General features: G+C 38.0%; 1 protein-coding gene across 2 annotated transcripts in view; it reads left to right on the top strand.

Annotated features, from left to right (window-relative positions):
• The window catches only part of Scaf8 (SR-related CTD associated factor 8), a 76,939-nt gene extending 56,863 nt beyond the window's left edge, over nt 1–20,076 (top strand). For both annotated transcript variants that reach the window (XM_070010676.1, XM_070010677.1), the window contains 8 exons: nt 3,407–3,507; nt 5,450–5,563; nt 7,013–7,169; nt 8,889–9,022; nt 11,178–11,322; nt 13,818–13,886; nt 16,946–17,164; nt 17,947–20,076. In XM_070010676.1, coding sequence (XP_069866777.1) covers nt 3,407–3,507; nt 5,450–5,563; nt 7,013–7,169; nt 8,889–9,022; nt 11,178–11,322; nt 13,818–13,886; nt 16,946–17,164; nt 17,947–19,412 — 2,405 coding nt within the window. In that variant the 3' untranslated portion in view covers nt 19,413–20,076. The remainder of the gene's footprint in view (nt 1–3,406; nt 3,508–5,449; nt 5,564–7,012; nt 7,170–8,888; nt 9,023–11,177; nt 11,323–13,817; nt 13,887–16,945; nt 17,165–17,946) is intronic.
• The last annotated feature ends 3,790 nt before the right edge of the window (nt 20,077–23,866 follow it).

Genomic DNA, 23,866 nt, shown 5'->3' with positions numbered 1-23,866 from the left:
TACTATAAATTTTTATGCAAATGATAAATTATGGCTTAGTAGTAGAGGAGCAGTTCCTGTTCACAAACCTTTTCAGTCTTTGTATGTTAGTCTATTATATATAATTAGAACAGCTGATATTATTGTGGGTTTGTTTTGTAGTAGACTAGGGGAGCAGGGAGGGTGTTTGTGTTAAGTACAACAAAGTAAGTTTGCGTTTCTCCAAATTCTGGCCCATTATTAATGAGCTACGATTTCTAAGGTGAGCTAACATACTACAGATATAGAAGTACGTAATATGTAACAATTGTAATTTTTTTTTTTTTTGCCAAGAGCTAAACATTGGTCATTTTACCTATTTCTGAAGGTCTCAATAAATTCCTTCTGTCTGCGAGAAAAGTGAATAATTGGTGTAATTTACGCTGCTAGAGCATCTTGGAAACCCAGGCCTAAAATCAAAGGCAACAGCCATCTGCTTAGTAAGTTTTGGCAATTTGAGTTGGCCATGGTTATCTTTCCAGAATCTTACCTGGTATTGAGAGCTAGTGTTAATAGTATTTGTATTTCTAACTTCTAAAGGTTCTGTGGTCCTTTATGGTAAAGGACTAGATGCAACTATTTTAATGTTGGCTGATGAATAATATCCAGCCTGTGGCCATGAAACCTCTATTAAACTTCTTCACGGGATTGCCACTAGGACATTCATAACTATTAGCTTTATTTGCTAATATTAGGTAGAATTTTTATGTGGAAACTCTTTTATTTAGTTCTTCATTTTGTTGTTGTCACTATGTGTTTATTGACCAGTGAATCTATTTTTAGCACTTATTATTTTATTGGGAGTATAATCTGATACTTCCATTCACATATGTGTGATGATCAGACATATCCAGCACCTCAAATAATTTTCACTTTTGTTGAGAAAGTTCAGAATCCTTTCTTTTGTTTTGAAACACAGTTAATTTTTGCTAAATGTAGTCACTCTGCTTTTGAACTCCAAGACTTACTTGTTTTTTTATCTAAGCATATAGCAAATCCAGAGAAGGCCAAATCTCCCTTAGTTTACTTCTTCTCGCTGAGCAGTAGTAGTGTACTGTGGTCACTATTCTCTCAACACTTGTTTAATTTTGTGAGGAACTATTGCCCACTATTATTCTTTCACATGTATTTATGAACAAAGTTTAGCTGGGTGTTCATGGTCATGCCTGTAATCACAGTTACTCAGGCTAAGATCAGAAGATTGTGGTTTGAAGCCAGCTCTGGGCAGAAAAGACTCCAATTAAGTCCACTTCTAATTAACTAGCCAAATGATGAATTGGAGTTATGATTTAAGTGGTAGAGTACCAACCATGAGCAATAAAGCTGAGCAAGATCTAAATGCCCTGAATCCAAGCCTTCATACTAACATGAAAAGGGGAGACAAAGTTTTCATGAACAGTCCAGGGGTTGTAAAGCATCAAAGTAACACTTCAGGAATCAGGTGATCCCTGATCCCTCTGTATGGATGGAGATAAATAATTATTGTTTCTTAGAAAAAAAATAAAAGTATAGAGCAATAAAAGTGAAAGACATAGGGATTGTGAAACAGTGTTAAGGGGAGGTGATGGTAGCTGGAAAATGTATGACAGGGAAATGAGTAAGGAAGTAGTCAAAGAGCTCCAGAAATTTATCTAGGGCTTTTTGGTAAGTTGAGTAATCTCCCTGCCTTTCAAGCAGTTTACATCCAAACCTGTGGGACTTGTAAAGCAGCTTCATTAGATGGTGTGTTGGTCAGAATCTTAAGTTATTTTTTAAAAAAATCAAGGATCTTGAGGTAAATTGAGACGTGTTGAATATTACATGTGTTCAGAGTAGATTGCATGAAACAAAACACAGCAGGAAAAGATCACTTACAAGAGTCTGTGCATTATATAAATGATTCCTAAAGCTTACACAGGTCTGGAAGATGTTTGAGTTCTGACCAGCTAGAGTAGAGACATCTGGTAGGGATCTTTCCAAGGACTATACTTCATTGTCAAGTTAAATTATCCCTAAAGCCTGCTGTAGGCTTGCTCTGTCAAGATCAGAATGCTGGGAATTTTTTTAAAATTATGACATTGTCATAAATCCAAATATGGTACATTACATTGATACAAAAGTGTTGCCTCAAATTTTAAAATATTTCTTCTATAAGGGGAGGTTTTCAAGAAAACATGAACAGCATAGCTGCTAAGGGTTTACCAGGATCTCATGGTCAGTATTTGTTAATTAAAAAGAAGAGGCTTTCAATACTCACGTATCTTCGTCTTTGATGATAACAAATGGAAGTGTTCTAATTCACTCATCTCCTCTAGTTAATCTGCACAGTCTTATTTCCCTAAAGGTGACATAGGAGGTAGTATAATTTTCAAATTTATCTTGATTGGGGACCACCTACACTGAAAGGTGTTTTAAAAGGTTCACAGGTAGTCTTGCATTGAGAGTGATTTTGAAACTTTGTTGTGTTTCAGAATCATGTTGGGGACTTCATTTCCCAGTCTCAAACCCCATCCTTGTCCTCATCCCCTAGAGCACGGGAGTCTACCACCCTTCATGCTCCTCCTAGATGGTATAGACATACAGCCACCCTCCACTGTCAGAAAATAAACAGACACAGGAGAGAGACAGGAGGTTTCATTGAGGCACTTTTCTTCTGTGCTGAAGAGTGCTCTGCCACTCTCCTCATAGCTAGGCAGGAGTACCGGCGGTGGTCTGCTCAGTTTTTGTCCTAACCCAAGGAGTGGTGATATCCTCTCTCCTTGTTGCTAAGGAGTCAGGCTCACAATTTTTTTTCCCCCACAACTGGTTATCAGGGTGATGAAGTAATACAGGGAAGTTAGATAGCACTCTTATCATCAGTGAAGAGTTCCTATTTGGGGGAGGTCATGTTTTTGCAGGCAGAGGTGCACAGTTTTATGTCATCATCACTTGGGAATGGGGCTGCTGATGGCTGCAGGTGGAGGAGGTTGGTAAAGTTGGTGGAAAGTTCCCATTCAAGGCCGGGGTCTGTTTAACTCCATTGACAAAAGAGTCAAGAAGATGACAGACACAACTGGATGGCTGATTGGTCACATTATGTAATTGGAATCAAGAAGCAAGTAATTCTTGAAAATATCAGTACACAATGGTGATTGGTTACAAGATGGAGGCTTTAGTTTGACAGTAGGCACCCTCCATTCCCAGTGTGGCACACCCATCCCAGCATTCTCAGGTGGACCACCCTGTGTTGCAAAGCGCAAGAACAAAAGATGTGGTAGAAGTTGACTCTTAGGTATGACTCTTATGTATCCCTTACCAAGTATCTGTTATCTGCAGTAGTACCTTTTTGCTAGAATTGTTTTATTTTGAGCTTCTTGAAAGAAGAGACCCTGTTTGTGACTTAGGTTGTTTGTCTCTTATTTCTTGACAGTATGTAGTACTACTCTCTGGGTTGGTCAGGTGGACAAGAAGGCAACACAACAAGATTTAACCAACCTTTTTGAAGAGTTTGGACAAATTGAATCTATTAATGTAAGTATCACTTAAAAGGAATTTAAGGTTAAAAAATAGGTAATTTTCACTTGTAATCACTTCAATTCCTAGTTAAGCCTGTAGCATCTAGCTTTATAATGAGCATCTCTACAAGAATTGTTTACTTTGATCATTTTTGTGTTTACTCTGAACCTGCTTATCTCCCTAAGTTGTCTTTCCTTTTTAGTGGAATTCTTACAAAATATTGATACCAGATTTGTAGACATAATATAGTACTTGAATCCATAAAAACATCAACTGCTTGAGTTAGCAGCAAACTTAACCTGTGGTGGTTAAATTTCTTAAAAATGAATTGTAGTTACCTATACATAAGTACTTTAGTAGGAGTAGAGACAGAGTGAACCTGGGACTCCAGTTTCTCATGTAAGATTTTATTGTTCCCTTTGCTCTCATTCTCCTTCTCCCTCCTTTTGCTTTCTTATGAAATGAAGTAAAGTATTGATCAAGAAAAGCAACATGGCCAAGGAATTGCACCTAACTTGAGCATAACTGTTTCTTCTACTTGATTTTTTTCACTCTTTGTGCACCAGCCCATCTCCTTTAGATATTTCTTTCAGGGACCTGTTTTTGTTTTTTTGTTTTTTTTTTCTTGGAAGTTAGACACCTTAATTAGCCATTTTAGTTGCTTTTATCCCTTCTGTCTCTCTTCTATTATGTAAAGTTTGGTCCTTTGATGAGACTTTGTAATTCATTTCAACTTCTGATTTTATTAGAACAGTTGCACTTTTACGTGTGTTGGACCTTTTATTACAAATTACCTAAAAACAGTTTTCTTTTTCAGTCTGAATTCCTAATACTCTGTATGTGACCAAACGTGGCTTTTTTTTTATCTTAGTCAGAGCACTCTTCATTTGAATTGCATTTGACCATTTGGAATTTTTCCAAGTGTGTGTGATCTCATTGGATCCTCTAAGAAGCTGGTTAAGTAAATCAGATATTACCATTTTACAGTGAGGACACTGACTTGCTTGATTACACAGATAAACAAAGATAATTAATTGGGAACTTCAGCTTGGGATTTTAAATTTTTACTTGTCTGAGCATAGCCAACTTTCAGAAAACATCATTCATAGTTCATCATGTTAGAACCTTTTGGAATGTTTTCAGATTCAGATTTTCCTCTACCTTTAAACTAGTAGGTGTTACCTTTAAATTCTATCAAAGTAGCTGAGTCCACAGGGGATTTTGAGCCACAGCAGTCACAGTGGCAAATTCCAAGAAGTCAGAAGTTACGTGATACATAACCCATTCCCTAAGACTGCCTTTTGAATTTCTCAAAAACAAAACTGTACAGTTTTCTGAATTAATTCATTCAGGATAATTGGATGATCTGGTAGTTTATAGAATGATTCAAATGCTTCGTAAATAAGCCTTCAGATATCCTTGCACTGAGAATATTTTCCTGTTCATGTTAAAACCTTTATGCATAAACACTTGAACAAGTAAATTTTTATAAAACATTTATCTTTATCATATTGTCAACTATATATTTTATATTAAAGCTATGATATTTCCCTAAAACAAAAACCCTCCACACACAGCTCATCATTTGGAAAAAATTGAAAATACTGCTAGGAATAAGTTATTTGCCATAAAATATACAATATTACTTCTCTTGTACTTGGTGGTGTTTTGTATATGGACCATACATTCTTTTGTTTTTATTGTTCTTCAGTATTCAAGAAATTTTTTATGTTTGGTACTCAAGATTTGTATAAATCATGGCTTAGGATGGAGTCACATTAAAATCAAGTCTTAATTTGTGTATAAATGAAGAAAGGGGAAATATGTTCAATAGTTTGCCAAAACTGAATTGAAACAGTCTGTAGTCAAAACTTACCGTTTTTCTAAAACCACAAAATGCTAGAATGAATTTCCAACCTTATGCTGTTTCTAAAAAAATATATTTTTTTTTAAATAGATGATTCCTCCCAGGGGCTGCGCTTATGTCTGTATGGTTCATCGGCAAGATGCTTTTCGAGCTCTTCAGAAACTGAGTTCAGGGTCCTATAAAATTGGTTCCAAGGTCATTAAGGTAAGATTATGCGGGGGGGGGGGGGGGGCGTTGTGTTGTTCAAGTGGCCAATGTTTGAATGTCTCTTACATTAAAGTCTATAGTTTTTGTAGGAAATGGTTACATGCTCTTATTTTATTGGATTATTAGATTTTTCCTTTTTTTTTTTTTTTTTTTTGGTGCTGGGAACTGACTGAGCATGCTGAGCACATGCTGTACCACTGAGTTGTAACCTGAGCCTCATCTTTTTTTTTTTTTTTTTAAGCATTTTGGACAAACTTTATCAGAAACTTCAGGATTTACAGAATCAGATATAAGTTTACTAATCCCAGTAGCCAAAACTTTAATCAGATTGTTCCAGAAATCACACTGGTACAAAACCATTTTATTAGTAGAATTTTTTCATATTTACACATTAGTCTTTTATTTACTTTCTCCTCCCCAGACTTCTAACTACATTTCCTATTAATGTTAGTTACTTCTTTTGTAAGTCTTTTTTCACAGAAGTCAGGCTTTGTGAGGAGACTAATTTAAAAGCTGTATTTTTCCTCTTACTTGAACATAAATTATTTTCTGTTACTTCCCATGGTTGATGCACAATTTCATTTTTGCTCTTTAGATGGAGTTTATTCCATTGGTTTAAACTTCAAATAAAATTTGAGGAAGTTAGTGCATCCCCATCTCTGTTTTTTCATGTCAAAGAAAATTTCTCTCACAGTTGCTTTGTGTAAACTTAAGCGTTGCTTATCTCATTTTTCCTGGTATACAGGGTTTTACGATTGTAACAGCTGTCCTGAGTATTGCTCGTGTAAATCCCCCTTCCTGGGGTGCCACTACTGGAACTTGAAGTCAGCGCCTCATTCTCTTGTTTGGCTAAGATTCTTAAGGCCTCATCTGCCTGGGATGACCTCAAACCATAGTCCTCAGATATCAACCTCTTTATATCTAGTAAGAATTACATGCGTGAGCCATTGATACCTGTCATAAATCGAGATTTGGAGCTAGCTGGGCTAGCTAACTAGCTGGTGGTTTATGCCTGTAATCCTAGATACTTAAGAGGCTGAGATCTAAGGATTATGATTTGAAGCCAGCCTACGCAGGAAAAGTCTCTGAGACTAAATTAACCACCAGTAAGCTGGAAGTGAAGCTATGGCTCAAAGTGATAAACAACTAGCCTTGAGCAAAAATGCTCAGGTACAGTGCCCAGACCCTGAGTTCAAGCTCCACACACACACTTAAAAAACCCACAAAAAATAAAACTAAATTTGGAATGTTTTTGTACGTATATCATTTAGAATTAACAAGTGGTCACACAAGTTTCATCTTACAAATAATGTCTTTAATGAAGACATGAAACAATTCCAAAAGCAAAACTAAGTTTGTTTTGACTTGTTTGAATATAATTTTGAGCTTTTTACATGATTGTTACAGTATAAATTTGAGTTTTGCTTTCCTCCCTCTTCCCAATAGATTGCTTGGGCTCTAAACAAAGGTGTAAAAACTGAATACAAACAGTTTTGGGATGTAGATCTTGGAGTTACATATATACCATGGGAAAAAGTTAAAGTGGATGACTTGGACGGTTTTGCAGAAGGAGGCATGATTGATCAGGAAACTGTAAATACTGGTAAGAACTCTAAAGTCATCTCATTACTTTGCTAACTATGACTTGAAGGTTAGTGTCAGCTGTGTTTATTTTCTGGATTCAACTCTATGTTTATTACTCCTGTGTTTAACATGTTCTATTTCATAGGTGTCAAAATATATCTTTAAAAAGGTATGAATTAGAAGTCTGTAAATGTAACTTTTTCCTGAATGTTCTCTAGAAGTACAACTATGGAGGCTTATTGAGCCTCCATACATCTTATTATTATATTATTTACTCCTTGCACTCATGTGGGAATTGAGCACTTGAGGATCTTGAGAGTCTTAAGTAGTCCGTGTTGAAGACAGGAGGAACAGAGTTGGCACATGGAGCTGAATGGCAGACTCCTGCGCTGAGTCAGTAATAACAGCCCTCACCATACCCATAGCTAGATGATTATCAGACTTGTTTTTTAAAATCTGTCTCATTTTTAAAGATTCTCATACATGTAAAAGGTCATCAGTTATAGACAGAAAATATAATTGATTCCTGGAAAGAACTGAAATGTGATATATACCTTATTTCTTTACATCTTAGCCCTCATCACTAATTTCAGAGTATTTTAGTTTTCAGTCTAATAAGGAAAATTTCAACATTTTAAGTTGTGTTTGGGCTTTAGTTTTCAGTCTAATAAGGAAAATTTCAACATTTTAAGTTGTGTTTGGGCTGGGTATATAGCTTAATAGCAGAGCATGTGCTTAGTTTGAATGAGGCTGTGAGTTCTGTTCCAGTCTTATCACTACACCCCCCAAAAAACATTTTAGTTCTTGGTGTGTCAGGCCTAATTTCAGGAACTGGAATTATGGCAGAGGGACAGAAAGCAAAAATAATTACTCTCGAGGAGCACAGAGGTTGACAAATCATAGTCATAGGCCTAATCCAGCCAGTATCCTGTCCTGCAAAAAGAGTGTGGTTGAAATAGCCACACTCATTTATTGACCTGTTTTGTGTGACTTTCTTTTTGTAATACCATCTGTTCAACAGGACATGGCCCACAAAGCCAGTAATACCTAATATAGAAAATACCTTATGTTCTAGTGAAAGAAATAGAGCTAAATGGGATTTCTGTGTTGATAAGATGAGGAGAAGAGCAGAGAGGGACACACACTGCATGGATGTCTAGGTACTATGGTGTTTTCAATGGATAGAATCTGTTGGAGAAAGTGGTACGTGGAGGGGTGCCTGCCATTTGGGGAAAGATCCTTCTATTCAGAGGGAACAGAAAGTGCATAGTCTGTATTCAGAATGCAGAGGTCGGTGTAGTTCAAACAGCATGAGCAGGATTAGTAGGAGATGAAGCCAAGGTTCATGGGGCAGCCTTACTAGTGTTACTTGGAAGATGTCTTAGATCCTCTCTGATTTGCGGAGATGTACTTCAGGAGGACATTTATGTATTGGGTTCATACTTTCTTTTTTGTCTCCCATGTAATAATTATGTTGGCCTTTGTATCAGAAAGCCTTTGAGATGTGTTTCCCATTATGCCTCTTCCAAGTGTTCTTTAGACTAAACATTTTAAGATCTTGGGTTTGTTTCTTAGGTGTCATTCTTTAGGACTCCTTAGTGTGTACCTTAAATAAAATTTTGGGCAAGATTTTTGTGGTAGATGAAGGATTTAGGTGTGAAATAGATACATGTATACATAGGAAAAATTGAAAAGGTATATTTGTCCAAATGAAATCAATTTCAAATATTTTGTTTAGAGTGGGAAACAGTGAAAAGTTCAGAACCAGTTAAAGAGACTGTCCAGACCACACAGAGTCCAACTCCAGTTGAAAAGGAGACTGTGGTCACAACGCAGGCAGAGGTTTTCCCTCCACCGGTTGCCATGTTGCAGGTCAGTGATGGGGGGCTTTGTAAATGTGTTGTTTCACATTTCTGCTTGACTCCTGTGTAGAACTTGGAGGAAAATGTCCAAACTCGAACGAGTTCTTGTCCAGGAGTGTTAGGCAAAGAATTTTTCTTTTAAAAAAGTTCTACTTGGGCTGGGAAGGTGGCTCAGTGTTAGAGCGCTTGCCTTGCATGCATGAGGCCCTGGGTTTGATTCCCCAGCACCACATAAGCAAAAAAAATAAAAAAGTTCTACTTGCTGGGTGCTGGTGGCTCACGCCTGTAATCCTATTCAGGAGGCTGAGATCTGAGGCTTGTGTATCAAAGCCAGCTCAGGCAGGAGCTGTGGCTCAGGTGGTAGAGCATTAGCCTTGAGCAAAAAAGCTAAGTTTGAGCCCCAGTACCAGCTCTAACAAAAAAGTTTTGTTAGTTATAGTATTGTGCTAAATAAATGATCTCTATTTTGATGATAGTTTTGTTTAGATTTGTTTTTCTGAAAAATCAAATTGATAAAACAATAAGTTATATCAGTGAGCTTTCTCGAAACATTTTTAAGCCGGGTGCCAGTGGCTCACCCTGTAATCCTAGCTACTCAGGAGGCTGAGGTCTGAGGATCATGGTTCAAAGCCAGCCTGGGCAGGAAAGTCCGTGAAACTCTTATCTCCAATAAAACCACCAGAAAATCGGAAGTGGTGCTGTAGCTCAAGTGGTAGGAGCACTAGCCTTGAGCTGAAGAGCTGAGGGACAGCATTCAGGCACAGAGTTCAAGCCCCACAACCTACAAAAAAAAATTGAAAGAAATTATTTTTAGAAATGGCTTCATTCATATTTAAGTGTTTATTAGATGTTTATTGAGTGCAGTCATGAGGCCTGTACTGTTCTAGGAACCTTAGGAGTTAGAGATACATCAGTGAAAACCAAGTCCCTGCCCTGACAGGATTCCCATTTCTAATAGATGAGATAGGAACGTAAATTGAGAGTATGAGATCCTATGTAACACTACTGAGGAGTGGCTGACAGGTGCTTAGAATTTTTAAAACAATGGTCAGAATAGGTCATTGCATTATTAAGAAGGCAACATTTGAGCAACAACTTAAAGGTGCTACAGAAGAAACCACGTTGATATCTAAGGAGGAGCCTTCCCGCTTGAGGGAGTGTCAGGGAGAAGGCCCTTGCTAGGAGCACAGTTCGTGTGCTCCAGGAAGATGAGAGCATAGAAATTGCAGGAATAAAGCCAATGAGAAGGTTGAAGAGAAACCTCTCCAATGGGCTTTGTTTGGGTTTGTTCCTCATGAAGTGAGCCATGGGGGATTTTAATCAGAGGAATGATATTACCTGATCTGGCACCTGTAAAAAATTACACTGGCTACTGTTTGGAAAATAGGCTGTAGTGAGATCTGATCATAGTAGCTGTCCAGCCAAAATGACAGCAATCTGGGAGACTGACTAACAAGACTGCTTGCCATGCAAGCAACCTGAAATGCTGCACACTAGACGTGTTCTGGAAGTACCATTGCTCGTTCATACTAAGTGTTTCAAATTTGTTTGGAGTTGTGAAAATAAGGCAGGGACCACATTTGTGGTCTGAGACATTGCAAGGATTGAGCTCCCGTTATCTGAGAATAGTAAATAACTTGGTGAAGAATACTTTTGGGGGAAAACATGGGAATTTATTTGTCTAATACATGTAAGTTTGAAGTATCTGCCTTTTAGGTAGCAAGGTAAGATCTTGTTAGATAGTTGATAATATGTGACATTGAGAAAGAGAGATAAAGCTATGCTACAGATGATTACTTGGGCTTAAGTTCCTAGGATGAGTAAGAGATGTTTATGCTGAAACTGGAAATTATGTGGGAAAGTTAAGCTATCTCAAAGCTTTTACTGAAATTGTTCTGTGGGGGTAAAACATACACAGGTGTTACTAAACTTAGTGAGAGATGGCTGTGGAAAATTGAGCTTGATATTCCAGTGCATCTGAAAACAAAAAAGTCCTCACAATCTCTTAAGTAAATTGTTGAATAATATTGCCTGGGTCTGAATCATGAATGTATAAGGTGTTGAAGCAAGAGCTTAACTTCATACAACTGCATCTTAGTCATGACAGGACGTAATCATTGCAGGTGAAGAAGCCAATTAATAGACCTTTTTTTCTACCTACAAAGATTCCAGTAGCACCTGCAGTGCCGACAGTTAGTTTAGTCCCACCAACGTTTCCTGTGTCAATGCCTGTGCCCCCTCCTGGATTCAGTCCTATCCCTCCGCCTCCTTTTCTGCGAGCAAGCTTTAACCCTTCACAGCCACCTCCTGGTAAGTAATTTTCATCTCATTATTCAAATTTCATTGAAAATGTCTCTAAACTGTTCTTTCTCCATGTTTCAGTGCCATACAGCTATGCTTCTCTGACCTATTCAGCACACATCAAGACAGCCTTCAGGGTTTGCTTGAGCACAAATTGCTAGATGCAGTCAACAGTTTTTGGTTTCCCCCAGATCTGAGAGAGAGGGGCCATGGAGCCTCATTGCTAACTTACTTTCAGCATTCAAGTGGCTAGGAGAAGGAAACCCCCAAAATCCTTATACATGATCTAAAGTTTATATGCTAATAATAATTGTTGATAAAAGTTCCCTGAATCAGTGTTTCCAGGTTAAAACTGAGTTAAATGACACACATCGTAATCTTGAGCTATACATAATGGCTTATATAATTTAGAACTAGTGATTTTACATCACACTGTGAGAAGTTCGAAGAATGAAGGGGAGAGGTACAGGGATTAAATGATCTAATTCTCAAAATTCAGAAAGTTTTTTAGCCTCCAGATTGTTAGGATATTAAAGAGTACTTTGCTTTCTGGAATTTTAATTCTTTACCATTGGATAGCCAAGTTCCTAAAAACTCAACAAAAATCTGAAGTATACAACAAATGGTAGTTCTTGCCTGTAGTCCCAACAATTGGGAGGTGGAACAATAAATTCATCACCTGAGAGCAGTTGTAATTTATTTGTTGGGGTAACAAAAAATTTTTAAATTACCATATTACACATAATTTGAACTTGAAAGATGTTACTAAGAATTTTATCTTTTTCATAGTTTAATTTTTAAATTTTTTTTTTTTTTTTCAGTCATGGACCTTGAACTCTGGGCCTGGGTGCTGTCCCTGAGCTCTTCAGCTCAAGGCCAGTGCTCTGCCACTTGAGCCACAGTGCTACTTCCAGTTTTCTGGTAGTTAATTGGAGATAAGAATCTCACAGACTTTCCTGCCTGGGCTGGCTTTGAACCATGTCCTCAGATCTCAGCCTCCCTAGTAGCTAGGCTTACAGGTGTAAGCCACTGGTCCCTGGCTAGTTTAATTTTTTATATTTAATGTTTTTGTATTTAAAATTTTGACTTTAAAAAGTGATTTTGTCATTGTCTTTTTTTTTTTTACTTATAATGACATACTTTATTTCAGTGTTTCAAGACAAACCACTATTATTCAAGGAACAGCTAAGTTCAGATTTAGAATAATAATAGTATATGCCATTTATTTCTTTAAAAAATTACATCTTTAAGCCAGGTGCTGGTGGCTCACGCCTATAATCCTAGGTACTCAGGAGGCTGAGATCTGAGGATCACGGTTCAAACCCAGCCCAGGCAGGAAAGTCCATGAGACTCTTATCTCCAATAAACCACTAGGAAACCAGAAGTGGCTCTGTGGCACTGTGGCTCAAGCGGTAGAGAGCTTGCCTTGAACTGAAGAGCACAGGCACAGTGCCCAGGCCCAGAGTTCAAGCCCCACAACTGACCCCCTCTCCCCCCCAAAAAATTACATCTTTAAATTTTATTTTTAATCTCTGTGTAATGGACTGTAGTAGTAGCTGTGTTTAAAATGCAAAGAGCCAGGTTTATAGTTTGGTCATTTGATCTGTCATCATCTGCCAGTATTCAGATAAATAATCTTACTCTAGTACTGAAAACATAAGAGTGTCATCTAAGCCTCTGAAAAGTTATTTGATATAGAAGGTAAACAGCATGTATATCAAAGTAGCATGTTTGACAGATGACATAATTACATGTAATATGATTAAGCTCCATGCAGAGGTTGTATCTTTTGGTACTGGGGTTTGAACTCAGGACTTCACTCACGCTAAACAGCTCTTGTCCTGACTTAAACAGATTACCTGGCTTGTATTAGCCTTTGATTTTAGAGCAGCAATACAGCATATTCCAGGACTTGAGTGAATAAACAAATAAAATGTACTTAAGATCAGAATCTTTCTTTTATCTAGCTTAGTAGGGCTCAAATAAGGCAGTATTCCATTTTTTTAATGGAAAGTATAAGCACAAATATAAGGACATGAAGTAAAAGGCTACTTTAAGAATGTGTAGGCTGGGAATGTGGCATAGTTGTAGAGTGCTTGCCTAGCATGCATGAAGCCCTGAGTTCAATTCCTAAGTACCACATAAGTAGAAAAGGCCAGAAGTGTTACTGTGGCTCAAGTGGTCCAGTGTTAGCCTTGAGTAAAAGAAGCTCAGGGACAGTGCCCATGCCCTGAGTTCAAGCCCCAAGACTGTCAAAAAAAAAAGAATACGTGATTTAACATATTACACAGCTCCTCAGGAAACTAAGGCAGAAGAATCCACTAGTTCAGTCCAGGAATTCAACCTGGACAGCATAACTAGACAACACCCTGCGCCCTCCCCCGCCCCCCACTCCCAACTCAAAAAGAGCAGTGTAGAACTTTACAGCTGTTAAGATCTTGATCTAAAACCAGTAATTTTTTTTCTTGTGCTGTCTTGTTTCTGCTATTCTTGTTTCCATGTAGGTTTCATGCCACCTCCAGTCCCTCCACCTGTGGTACCACCCCCTGCAATCCCTCCAGTAGTACCAACATGTGAGTTTTCTACTGACAGATTTCTCTTTCTTTCAGTGGTATTGTTATGTTGGCTCTCATTCCTGTGGCTATGGTTAGTTTTTAAAATTATGAATGTTTTTAAACAAATGCATTTGTTAGGTGAGTTTTGAAAGTTAAATATCATGATAGTTTTTAATTTATGTTTGCTATTGTCTCGAAGCATCATTTTATAATTGACTTATTTCGGTGCAAATTCAGAGTGTCTTCTCATCATATTTCTGTTTTGTTTTGCCCTGTTTATTATAAATGTCTTCATCTAGGGGTATCCTTCAATCCTCCTTTGCTTTTCATAATTCTTCATGATGAGCAAAATGCCCAAAACTTAGTATTTCATTACATCAGGAGCCATGCAGTGTCTTTTCTGTTCCATTAAAAAATAAAATAGGCTTCAGAGCCAGTAGACACTCAGTAAAGTTGAACGGCAAGTACAGAAATTTCCCACGTGCCCATCTTCCCCGGTTATCATCGCCCACCCCAGAGAGGTACATAGTCACAACTGATGAACCCACAGTGACATGCCATGTTACCCACATCCAGAGTTGATGTTGGAGAGAATATACTCCTGGGGGCTTGCACCACATTAATGTTGTTAAGATGGACCGGAGCATTCTAGCAGGAACTTGCTTGTTTCTAGTGCTTCTCTTTGATTTTTAGATAATGGCTTTATCCAGTGATCAGTGGTCCCTAAGTCAGTTTGTCATTAATAGCAGAGGGCTCTCTTTCAATAGTTCCTATTACATTTTTTGTTTAAAAAAATGCTTGGCAAAGAAAAATGATCTCTTATCAGTTAATGGTAGTTATGTTGAAGTTCTGATAGGAAAGCCGAGTTAGATGCTAAACCTTTGCTTTATTTGCTATTTTTTGATGGTGAATTAGTTCTGTGGGTGATGCTAGCAGTGATTGAAAGGGAAAGATTGATTCTTCTAATTTCCTCTCTTCCATTCCCTACCTCATCCTTCCTTCCTCCTCCTCCTTCTTCTTCCTTTTTCTTACTCCTCCTCCTTTTTCTTCTTGTGTGTGCTGTATGAATAGATTTTTAACTCCCAGTCATTCATTGTTACTTTTAAGTTTCTAATTGTTTCATCTTTGGGCATTGGGAGATCTTTGACTGTTTTGTCCATGCTTTTGCAATACCTACATTTGTGTTATAATTAGTTTTTTTTAAGGGCATTATAGTATTTTTGCCCATTAGGTCTCTAGTTGACACTGTCTTTCTGCTGTGGTCTAAGAATCAGCCATTTCTCTAAATGGGATTAACACTCTCCCCACCTCCCACACACACAGTTGAAAGACCACTGTCTGATACCAGATTTTTAGTTTTTTCTTGGGATTTCATTTGACCCTACAAGTTTTCAGTGACCAAAGCTAGAAAATACATACCTTGAAAAGAAAAAAGTAATAGGACTCTAACCTATTGAACAAATACAATTTGTAGTACTTATAACTACTTTACAGCTGCCTCTTTTCCTGCTAAAAAAACGCACAGTTATTTTCATTCTCCTGTACTATATACTTACATATACAATCACAGTCCATTTCAAGACTTCAGGATGAAACTAGGTTTCTCGGCTGTTCCCTATCCTCTACATATTCACTATGTATAACCAAACTGCTGTTACCCAGGGTCCCCTGAATTCATTTCGCCTTGTAGTTGTGGCACCTTCATACACAACTTTTTTTTTTTTTTAAACATTTCCATGGAATGTGTATCTCCCCCTACCTGGTTTTACATCTATATTTTCTTATTAGAATAAATACTTCAAAAGGAATGCAAGTCTCAAATGTAAATATTTACAGACATACTAACTTTCTAATTCCTGTTTCCTTTTCCCTGTTGTTGGACATTTCACAAATGTTAAACACACCCTTTTATTCATTTTTTCCCTTCTATTCTACTTTTTATCTACAGTAATTCTTCAGGCTTCTGAACAAACCTTCAGTAATTTGGGCGAGCCTACTTCAAAAATTAGACCCCCAAAGGCCCTTATTATAAAGAGTATGTATAATAAATAGAGATCTTAACTTTTTAAAACTGAATCCATTTTCCATGTATTCTTAAATGCTTTCCTCTCAGTGTTTAGGTAGCTTTGGAATCCTTCCTTTTTTATTGTTTGTTAATTTGGAAGTATTATTTCTGAAAATTAGACAAAGTGTTCAAAATCTGAATTCATTATTCTCATAGGCTAGTGCTAGAGCCTGCCTTTTGGTTATTCCTGCTTTATTATTAACTTTGGGAAACCTGTGCTCAGCTACAGAGAAGGATTTGATGATGCACTGCTCCTTTAAATCTGGTGCTTCCTGTTTGTGATTACAGGCAGCTCCCCCCTTCCTAGTTCTGTTCTGTGCTAAGCCTGTCCAGGTGATACTGGCAGTGAATGTGAGGAAAAAGCAGGACTCTATGCAGGACTCTCTTAACGCTCCACACAGGACATACTGTGTTGTGATATAGCTGGAGATTTATATTCTACTAGTTCTGCTTTAAAAAGAAAAAAAGAAAAAATATATAAGGGGGGGGGCTATGTATGTACTTAGGGATTTTATAAATTCTTTAAGACAGAATGCATATAACTTTATATTTGTAGTCTTACCTTGCCTGTTCTGATCAGTTTCTAATTTCACCAGATAAAAATGCAATGAATATGACCCTAGATGTGATCGTTCCTAGGAGATTTTGATACTTATTTTTCAGTGTGTGCTAATTGTTTCTTTATATGTAGAGATAGTTACCTGACTTCCTTGAGAGAATAACTTTTTTATTTCTAGAATTTGCTTCTTCACTACTAGTTTTTATTTTATTGACCATTTCTGGTGAAAAAATGGTTTTAAAAAGAGTTGGTTTTCCATTTTTAGAAAGTAAAACTTTGTAAATATGTAATGTTGTCTTTTCATGATGACAAGTCATTTTGAGCATTAGTTTATTAGAGTAGTGCCTGTAATACAGAGATGCTGTTAAGGAAAGCTCTCAAACTGCCAGCAAACTTAGACATGAATCGATCAGCTGATTCAATCTGAAATACATTTTCCTCCCTTTCAAACAGCTTTAGTGCAACCGCCATTGTCCATGGCCCCAGAAACTGTGAAAGATGTTGGCTTTGGTAGCCTTGTTCTGCCAGGTGGTTCTGTTGCCGGCAGTCTAGCTCCTTCCGCTCTACCAGCTGGAAATGTTTTTAATCCTCCAACTAAACAAGCAGAGCCTGAAGACAAAGTACCTCATCTTATAGAACATCAGATTTCCTCTGGTGAAAACACCAGACCAGGTAAAAAGAAACAAAGTCTTTAGAAATGCATAAACTCCATAAGCATTTCTTTTCAATTTGCTATCTGGGGTGTTCATTGCACACATGTTGAAATAGCGTAGTTTTTTTGTTTGTTTGCTTTTTGTTTTTTGAAAAAGGTTACTGGTGTCCTGTAACTTGGATTTCTTTAAAAAACTGACCACCTTTCTGATACAGATTTTAATTTTTCCTTTAAGATTCCTTCTCACACACTTTTTGGCCTATTCCTGTCAAAATAAGACTACAACAGAATCTGCATATGTATAGTGACAGTTAAAAGGAATAAATACTATGTATGAAAAACTTTTCTACCAGGTGCTATGCAGCTAAAACTAGAAAATTAAATGTACTGTATGAAAGCCTTAAGTCCTTTGGTTATGGTCCTGTTATTGCTGTATTAAGAATTACTCTGTAGAAAGGCTGTTAGAAGTAGAGAAGCACTATGAAATCTGAAATTTTGTTTAAAAAGATTTTGTGAGAAATTAGATAACACTTCTGCTTGGGTATTTGTTTGTTTTGATGATACTGGCATTGGAGCCTAGGATCTTATGCAGCATAGACAAGTTCTGTATGTACCATTGAATTATATCATAAAATCCTTCCTAAGTTTTCTTCAGTGTCAAGTGTAGCTTGATTCTTGGGGGATAAAAATCGCTGATTAACTGTAAGGTGATTACTAGAGGTTGTTGCATGAGTAATTTATAAATGCAATTTCTTCATATGAGAATAAGTAATATTTTGGATTATTTCTCTTTCTGTCTTAGCGATTCCAAATGATATTCCAACTAATGCTGCGATTTTAGGAGGACAGCCACCTAATGTGACGAGTAATTCTGGAATTCTGGGAGCCCAAAGACCAAATGTACCAAGTAATTCTGAAATTCTTGGGGTTCGGCCAGCAAATGTTTCCAGCAGTTCTGGGATTATTGGAGCACAACCACCACATATCTTAAATCATTCTGGAATTTTGGGAATACAGCCACCAAATGTGTCGAGTAGTTCTGGACTTCTGGGTGTGCTGCCTCCTGGTCTGCCTAACAGTTCTGGACTTGGAGGGATACAGCCACCAAGTGTCACAAATACTTCCGGACTTTTGGGAACGCAGCCACCAGCTGGACCTCAAAACTTGCCCCCTCTGAATATCCCTAGTCAAAGGATGCCTGCATTGCCAATGTTGGACATTCGTCCAGGACTAATACCACAGGCACCTGGACCAAGATTCCCTTTAATTCAGCCTGGAATTCCGCCCCAGCGGGGTATCCCTCCCCCAGTGGTCCTGGACTCAGCTCTTCACCCACCGCCCCGGGGACCTTTTCCTCCAGGAGATATTTTCAGTCATCCAGAAAGACCTTTTCTAGCGCCTGGAAGACAAAACGTAGACCACGTTACCAATCCAGACAAAAGAATTCCACTTGGGAATGACAGTGTTCAACAAGAAGGAGATCGAGATTACCGGTTTCCTCCGGTAGAAAGCAGGGAAGGCATTAGTAGGCCTCCTGCAATGGATGTTAGGGATGTGGTTGGACGGCCTATAGATCCAAGAGAAGGTCCTGGAAGGCCTCCAGTAGATGGTAGGGATCATTTTGGACGACCTCCTATAGACATAAGGGAGAATCTCGTAAGACCAGGTATAGATCACCTTGGTCGAAGAGACCACTTTGCTTTTACTCCAGAGAAGCCTTGGGGGCAGAGAGGAGATTTTGACGAGAGAGAGCATCGGGTTCTCCCTGTTTTTGGTGGTCCAAAAGGCTTACATGAAGAAAGAGGAAGGTTTCGGGCTGGAACCTTTCGCTTTGATCCTAGAAGTGGTCCTTGGAACCGAGGATTTGGACAAGAAGTTCACAGAGATTTTGATGACCGCAGAAGACCCTGGGAAAGGCAAAGGGATAGGGACGACAGAGATTTTGATTTCTGCAGAGAAATGAACGGAAATCGTCTTGGACGTGATAGAATTCAAAACACTTGGGTCCCCCCTCCTCATGCTCGGGTTTTTGATTATTTTGAAGGGGCCACTTCCCAACGTAAAGTTGATAACGTGCCTCAGGTTAATGGTGAAAATACAGAGAGACATGCTCAGCCACCGCCTTTGCCAGTTCCAGTACAGAACGATCCTGAACTTTATGAAAAACTGACATCTTCAAATGAGATAAACAAGGAGAAGAGTGACACAGTTGCTGATGTAGAAAGTGAACCAGTGGTGGTAGAAAGCACAGAAACTGAGGGGACATAATCATCACTCAGTAGGTAAAAGATACCTTTTGTAAAGTTGTCATCCCTGTAATAGATTGATGGCTGACCGGACCGTAGTTGTTCACTTTTGTCTGCCACAATTAAGTTAATCTGATGTTCATGTCACCTTGCTCTTACAATAATTGTACAACTGACTTGTATAGACATTGTTCTTAGTATGAACATGGTAGGTAAACATTTTTTTTTTTATTTTTCGGATAAAAATATAAATGTTGCCCCAGATTCTTTTAATGTTGAGGAAATGAATAACAGCTTGTCAGAGACTTCCTATGGAAGAAAGAGTTTTTTAGATTCTATCATTAGGTTGGATATGGTAATCGATATATTTCGAACTAGCAAGTGGTAGTATATCTTACCCATATCTCTAGGCTGCTGCAGAATTTTAAGGTAATAGACAAAGCTGTGATATTTTATGCGAAGACTGGCTGTAGATATTTGAGGAGCATAATACAGAGATTTTTTAAAAAGTGATTTTGTAAAATCTACACTATGGTCTCTGTTACTCCAAAGTAAGTGTGTATGATTTGTTCCTCATACTGCAGTAAGTTAAAAAAAAAAAAAGAAAATAACATAAATATTAAAGTACGTTTCAATGTTGGGTGAATTTTGTTTTTAGATGCCAATAAAACTTACTTGTTTGATAACAATGTTCTAGGAATTGTATTTTTTTGACCTATAAATTCTTAAAACCATGAATCATTAGTAGCATGTACTGAGTTGTGAAACTTTTATCACTCCTATATTAAGAATGATGAACAGTGGTAGAAGCACGTGTAGGTGTAAAAATCATGCAGTCTCATTAGTGTATGTGTACTATTGTGTACGTTTATTATGTCATGAGGACTTTTTCTGTTTCTCTAAGTCTTTGTGCACATACAGAGAAACCTAGAAAGTTAAGAAAAAGTTTAGGTAATAAAATGTTCTTTAAAACTTGATAGAAAATTGGCAAATTTGGCAAATAGTGATTTACCTTTAATTCTTAGTCTTGATGAAGGTAGAGTAAGAAATATTGTAAAGGAATACATTGGCAGGTGGCAGTTCGTTCTTAGTACAGTTATGCCTGAAGCCAGATGGTAGCATGGAGGCAGATTGCACATAAAGGCTGTATTGTATGTGCTATTCTTCATAGAACTAGCACTGAAGAACTTACTAGTTCTTATGGATTTCTTAATTGCCCAGGATGTGTACTGGTGATACTAAAGGTGTCCTAGCTTCTATACAAGGAACCAAGTGTCCATTGTTTGTTCTGTAGGCTGTGGGCCACACTTGTTCAGGTTAGCCTCCAGGGTAAACTGGGGTTGGTTCCTAATTAAGTTTTATTTGCTGTTCATTTTCTTTTGAGTTTCCCATATAGAGTAAATATATAGGTTAAGCATCAGTGCTTTTCCGTTTCTTTATGGAAGGCTTTCATTTAATTCTGTGAATGGCTACTTATTTGCTTTCCTATGCATTTCCAACAAAGTCATGTTGTCTATTTGTCTGAAATTCCTAAGCTATGTTTATAAAGTCTCCAAAAATGACAGACTATGCTAAACACTTCCTTTAGCTTCCTTAAATGATCAAGAGAGCTCTAAGAACTTTCAAGTCCTTGGCCAAAAATAACATCTTCCTTACAGGGTTTAAATAAAAGTAGTACTTGATACATTTTGTTATCTGGATAAGCATGTGACAGTAGAAATATTTAAGTGGTATTTATTTCTTAGTAATTTGAGTTTTCAGATCTTTGTCTTAATTAGTGAGAAAGAGCCAAGACATTTGTGCAAAGATTTGATATTCAGGAAGATAAAGACCTTGTCCTGAAGGAAACTATATTAACCAGAATTCCTCTCCATTTATCTAAGTTGCATTTACTGTTATTAAAACTAAGTGATATTCACTTCACCTGGACTAAGCAGTACTTTTTAAAATACCAAACTTTTTAGTGATGTTTTGATCCCAAAGTTCTCATCACTATTTGACCTTCATGTGGCTTATTTTGTGAACAAAGTAAGTGAATTGTAGTAGTTTGAAGGTTCTAGAGGGTAAAAGTTATCCAATCAGTTGTTAATGCTGTATCTGGAAAACATGACACTTCCAAAAGCGCTAACTAGAAATTGCTGTGTGTGTGTTCCTGCTTTGTCTTTTGATTTGTTACATAGTGTTTAAGTGAAAGGAAATTATTCAGTTTTGTGCTAAATTTCCTAAATTGGTATTTCCATTCTCAGTTTTTTTTTCAGTGCAGGAGAAAGAAATTTACTGTTGCACTTAGATCAGTTTGGCCTAGGACCTACCACACTTTAATGCTTTTGTTTACCATTCTGTCACTAGAATGATGGCAATTAGGAATACTTAAAGAAGAAACCAGCTACTTACTCCAGTAATTGGGGGTGCTGCAGCCAGCAACTACATGAGGCACTGAGTCACATGGAGGTACATGTTTTGTTTTGTGCTAGGGATTGAACTCAGGGCCTTGGGCTTACTAAGCTTGTGCTGTGTAAGTGAACTATAGCCACAGGTTTTAAAAAGTAAGAGCACTATTTTTTGGGGGGAGAGGGGTGGTGGTGATGGTCCTAGGGCTTGAATTCAGGGCCTGGGAGTTCAAAGCTAGTTCTGTACCACATGAGCCACAGCTTCTCTTCTGGCTGTGTGTGTGTGGCGGGGGGGGGGGGGGGGAATGGTCTCTCCTCCCTAGGCTAACTTCTAATAGGAATCCTCAGATCTCAGCTTCCTGAGTAGCTGGGATTTCAAGCATGAGGCATTGGTACCTGGCAAGATCACTTTTTTGTGCCAGTGCTGGTGGCTCATGACTGTAATCTTGGCTACTCAGGAGGCTGAGATCTGAGGTTTGAGGTTCAAAGCCAGCCCAGACAGGAAGGTCCAGGAGACTTTATCACCAACTAACCACCAAAAAACTGGAAGTGGAGCTGTGGCTCAAATTGGTAGAATACGATCCTTGATCAGGAAAGCTCAGGGACAGTGCCAGGCCCTGAGTTGAAGCCCCATGATTAACCAAAAAAAAACCAACAAAAACAGACGGTTTCCAACAGTGCATGAGGCCAGTTGATCACAGAAAAAGCCAACAGTGATGCTGTAGCTGAAGTGGTCGAGTGCTAGCCTGAGCAAAAGGCGCTTAGGAAGAGTGCCCAGGACTGACCAAAAGAAAAAAAAAATCACTTTTCTTGTATTGTAGACGGAACCACAATTTTTTAATGTCTTTCAACATTTTGTGCATGGACTTAAGTTCAGTGTATGTAATACGCTAGACAGAGTATAAATAAAAACTGATTTTATACCTAAGTGGTCTTAATCTGGATCATATGATGAGTAGAATGCTCTATTACAATTTCATTTCAGTATAGAGTAGACAATTTTTAAGTATTTCAAAAAAGCCAACCAGTGGCTTATTCTTGTAATCTTAGCTACTCAGGAGGCTAATATCTCCTAATGGAGGTTCAAAGCCAGCCAAGTTTGAAGAATTGGGAGACTCCATCTCCAATTAACCAGCAAAAAGCTGGGCTAAGCTGGGCTCTGGTGGCTCACATCTGTAAGCCTAGCTACTCAAGAAATCTGAGGATTGTGGTTCAAAGCCAACCTGGGCAAGAAAGTCCATGAGACTCTTCTTTCTTTTTCAAATTTTTTATTGTGATTAAGTGGTTACATAATTTCCCCAATTTCACAGTATTGTGGGATAGTGATGCTTAGTTAAAGTCACAGTCACATTCTAACTTTCCTGGAGCAAATTGTCTATCACGGTCTATAACATTTATGAGTTCTGTGAGCTTTGTGATACAGCTACTTCCTCCACATTGGGTGGTATGTACATTTCTTTTGTTTTGCATAGCACCAACTGTTCCCTCTTTCCCACTTGTTCCCTCCTTCCCATCGCTGCCATTAAGTTGCTTAGTTCAGTTTGGTCAATGTCCAGTGCAGCTGATGGGTCCCGCTGTTATATGTTTTTCCCTGATTCCCTCTAGTTCTGTGTCATCTTCCTGGTTTCCCTCCGGTGTACATATATATATATATATATATATATATATATATATATATATATACACCATACATGTGATCAGCAGCATGGGGTTATTTAGTAGTGATTCGACCGGATGAGTGGAAGTCCTTTGTTTCTTAAGTCCTGTTAATTTTGTCGTATCAACTAACATTTTGGATTTAACATCACTTATCAGGGAGACCATATACCTTTTGTCTCTTTGCTCTTGGCTTACCTCGCTCAACATGATTTCTTCTAGCTCCATCCATTTCCCTGCAAAGAGACTCTTATTTCTAATAAACTGTTCAGCAAAGGCCGGAAGTAGCACTGTGGCTCAAGTGGTAGAGCACTAGTCTTGAACACAAAGAAAGAAGCTCAGGGTCAGTGCCTAGGCCCTGAGTTATAGCCCCAGAACTCCCCCCCCCCCAAAAAAAAAGGGCTAGGCATGATTTAAGTGGTAGTATTGG

The sequence above is a fragment of the Dipodomys merriami genome, unplaced genomic scaffold (assembly GCF_024711535.1).
Source record: "Dipodomys merriami isolate MVZ:Mamm:240054 unplaced genomic scaffold, mDipMer1.0.p SCAF_8, whole genome shotgun sequence".
Taxonomy (NCBI): Eukaryota; Metazoa; Chordata; class Mammalia; order Rodentia; family Heteromyidae; genus Dipodomys; species Dipodomys merriami.
The sequence above is the reverse complement of the archived record's forward strand: the minus strand, read 5'-3'. Positions and strand labels throughout refer to the sequence as shown.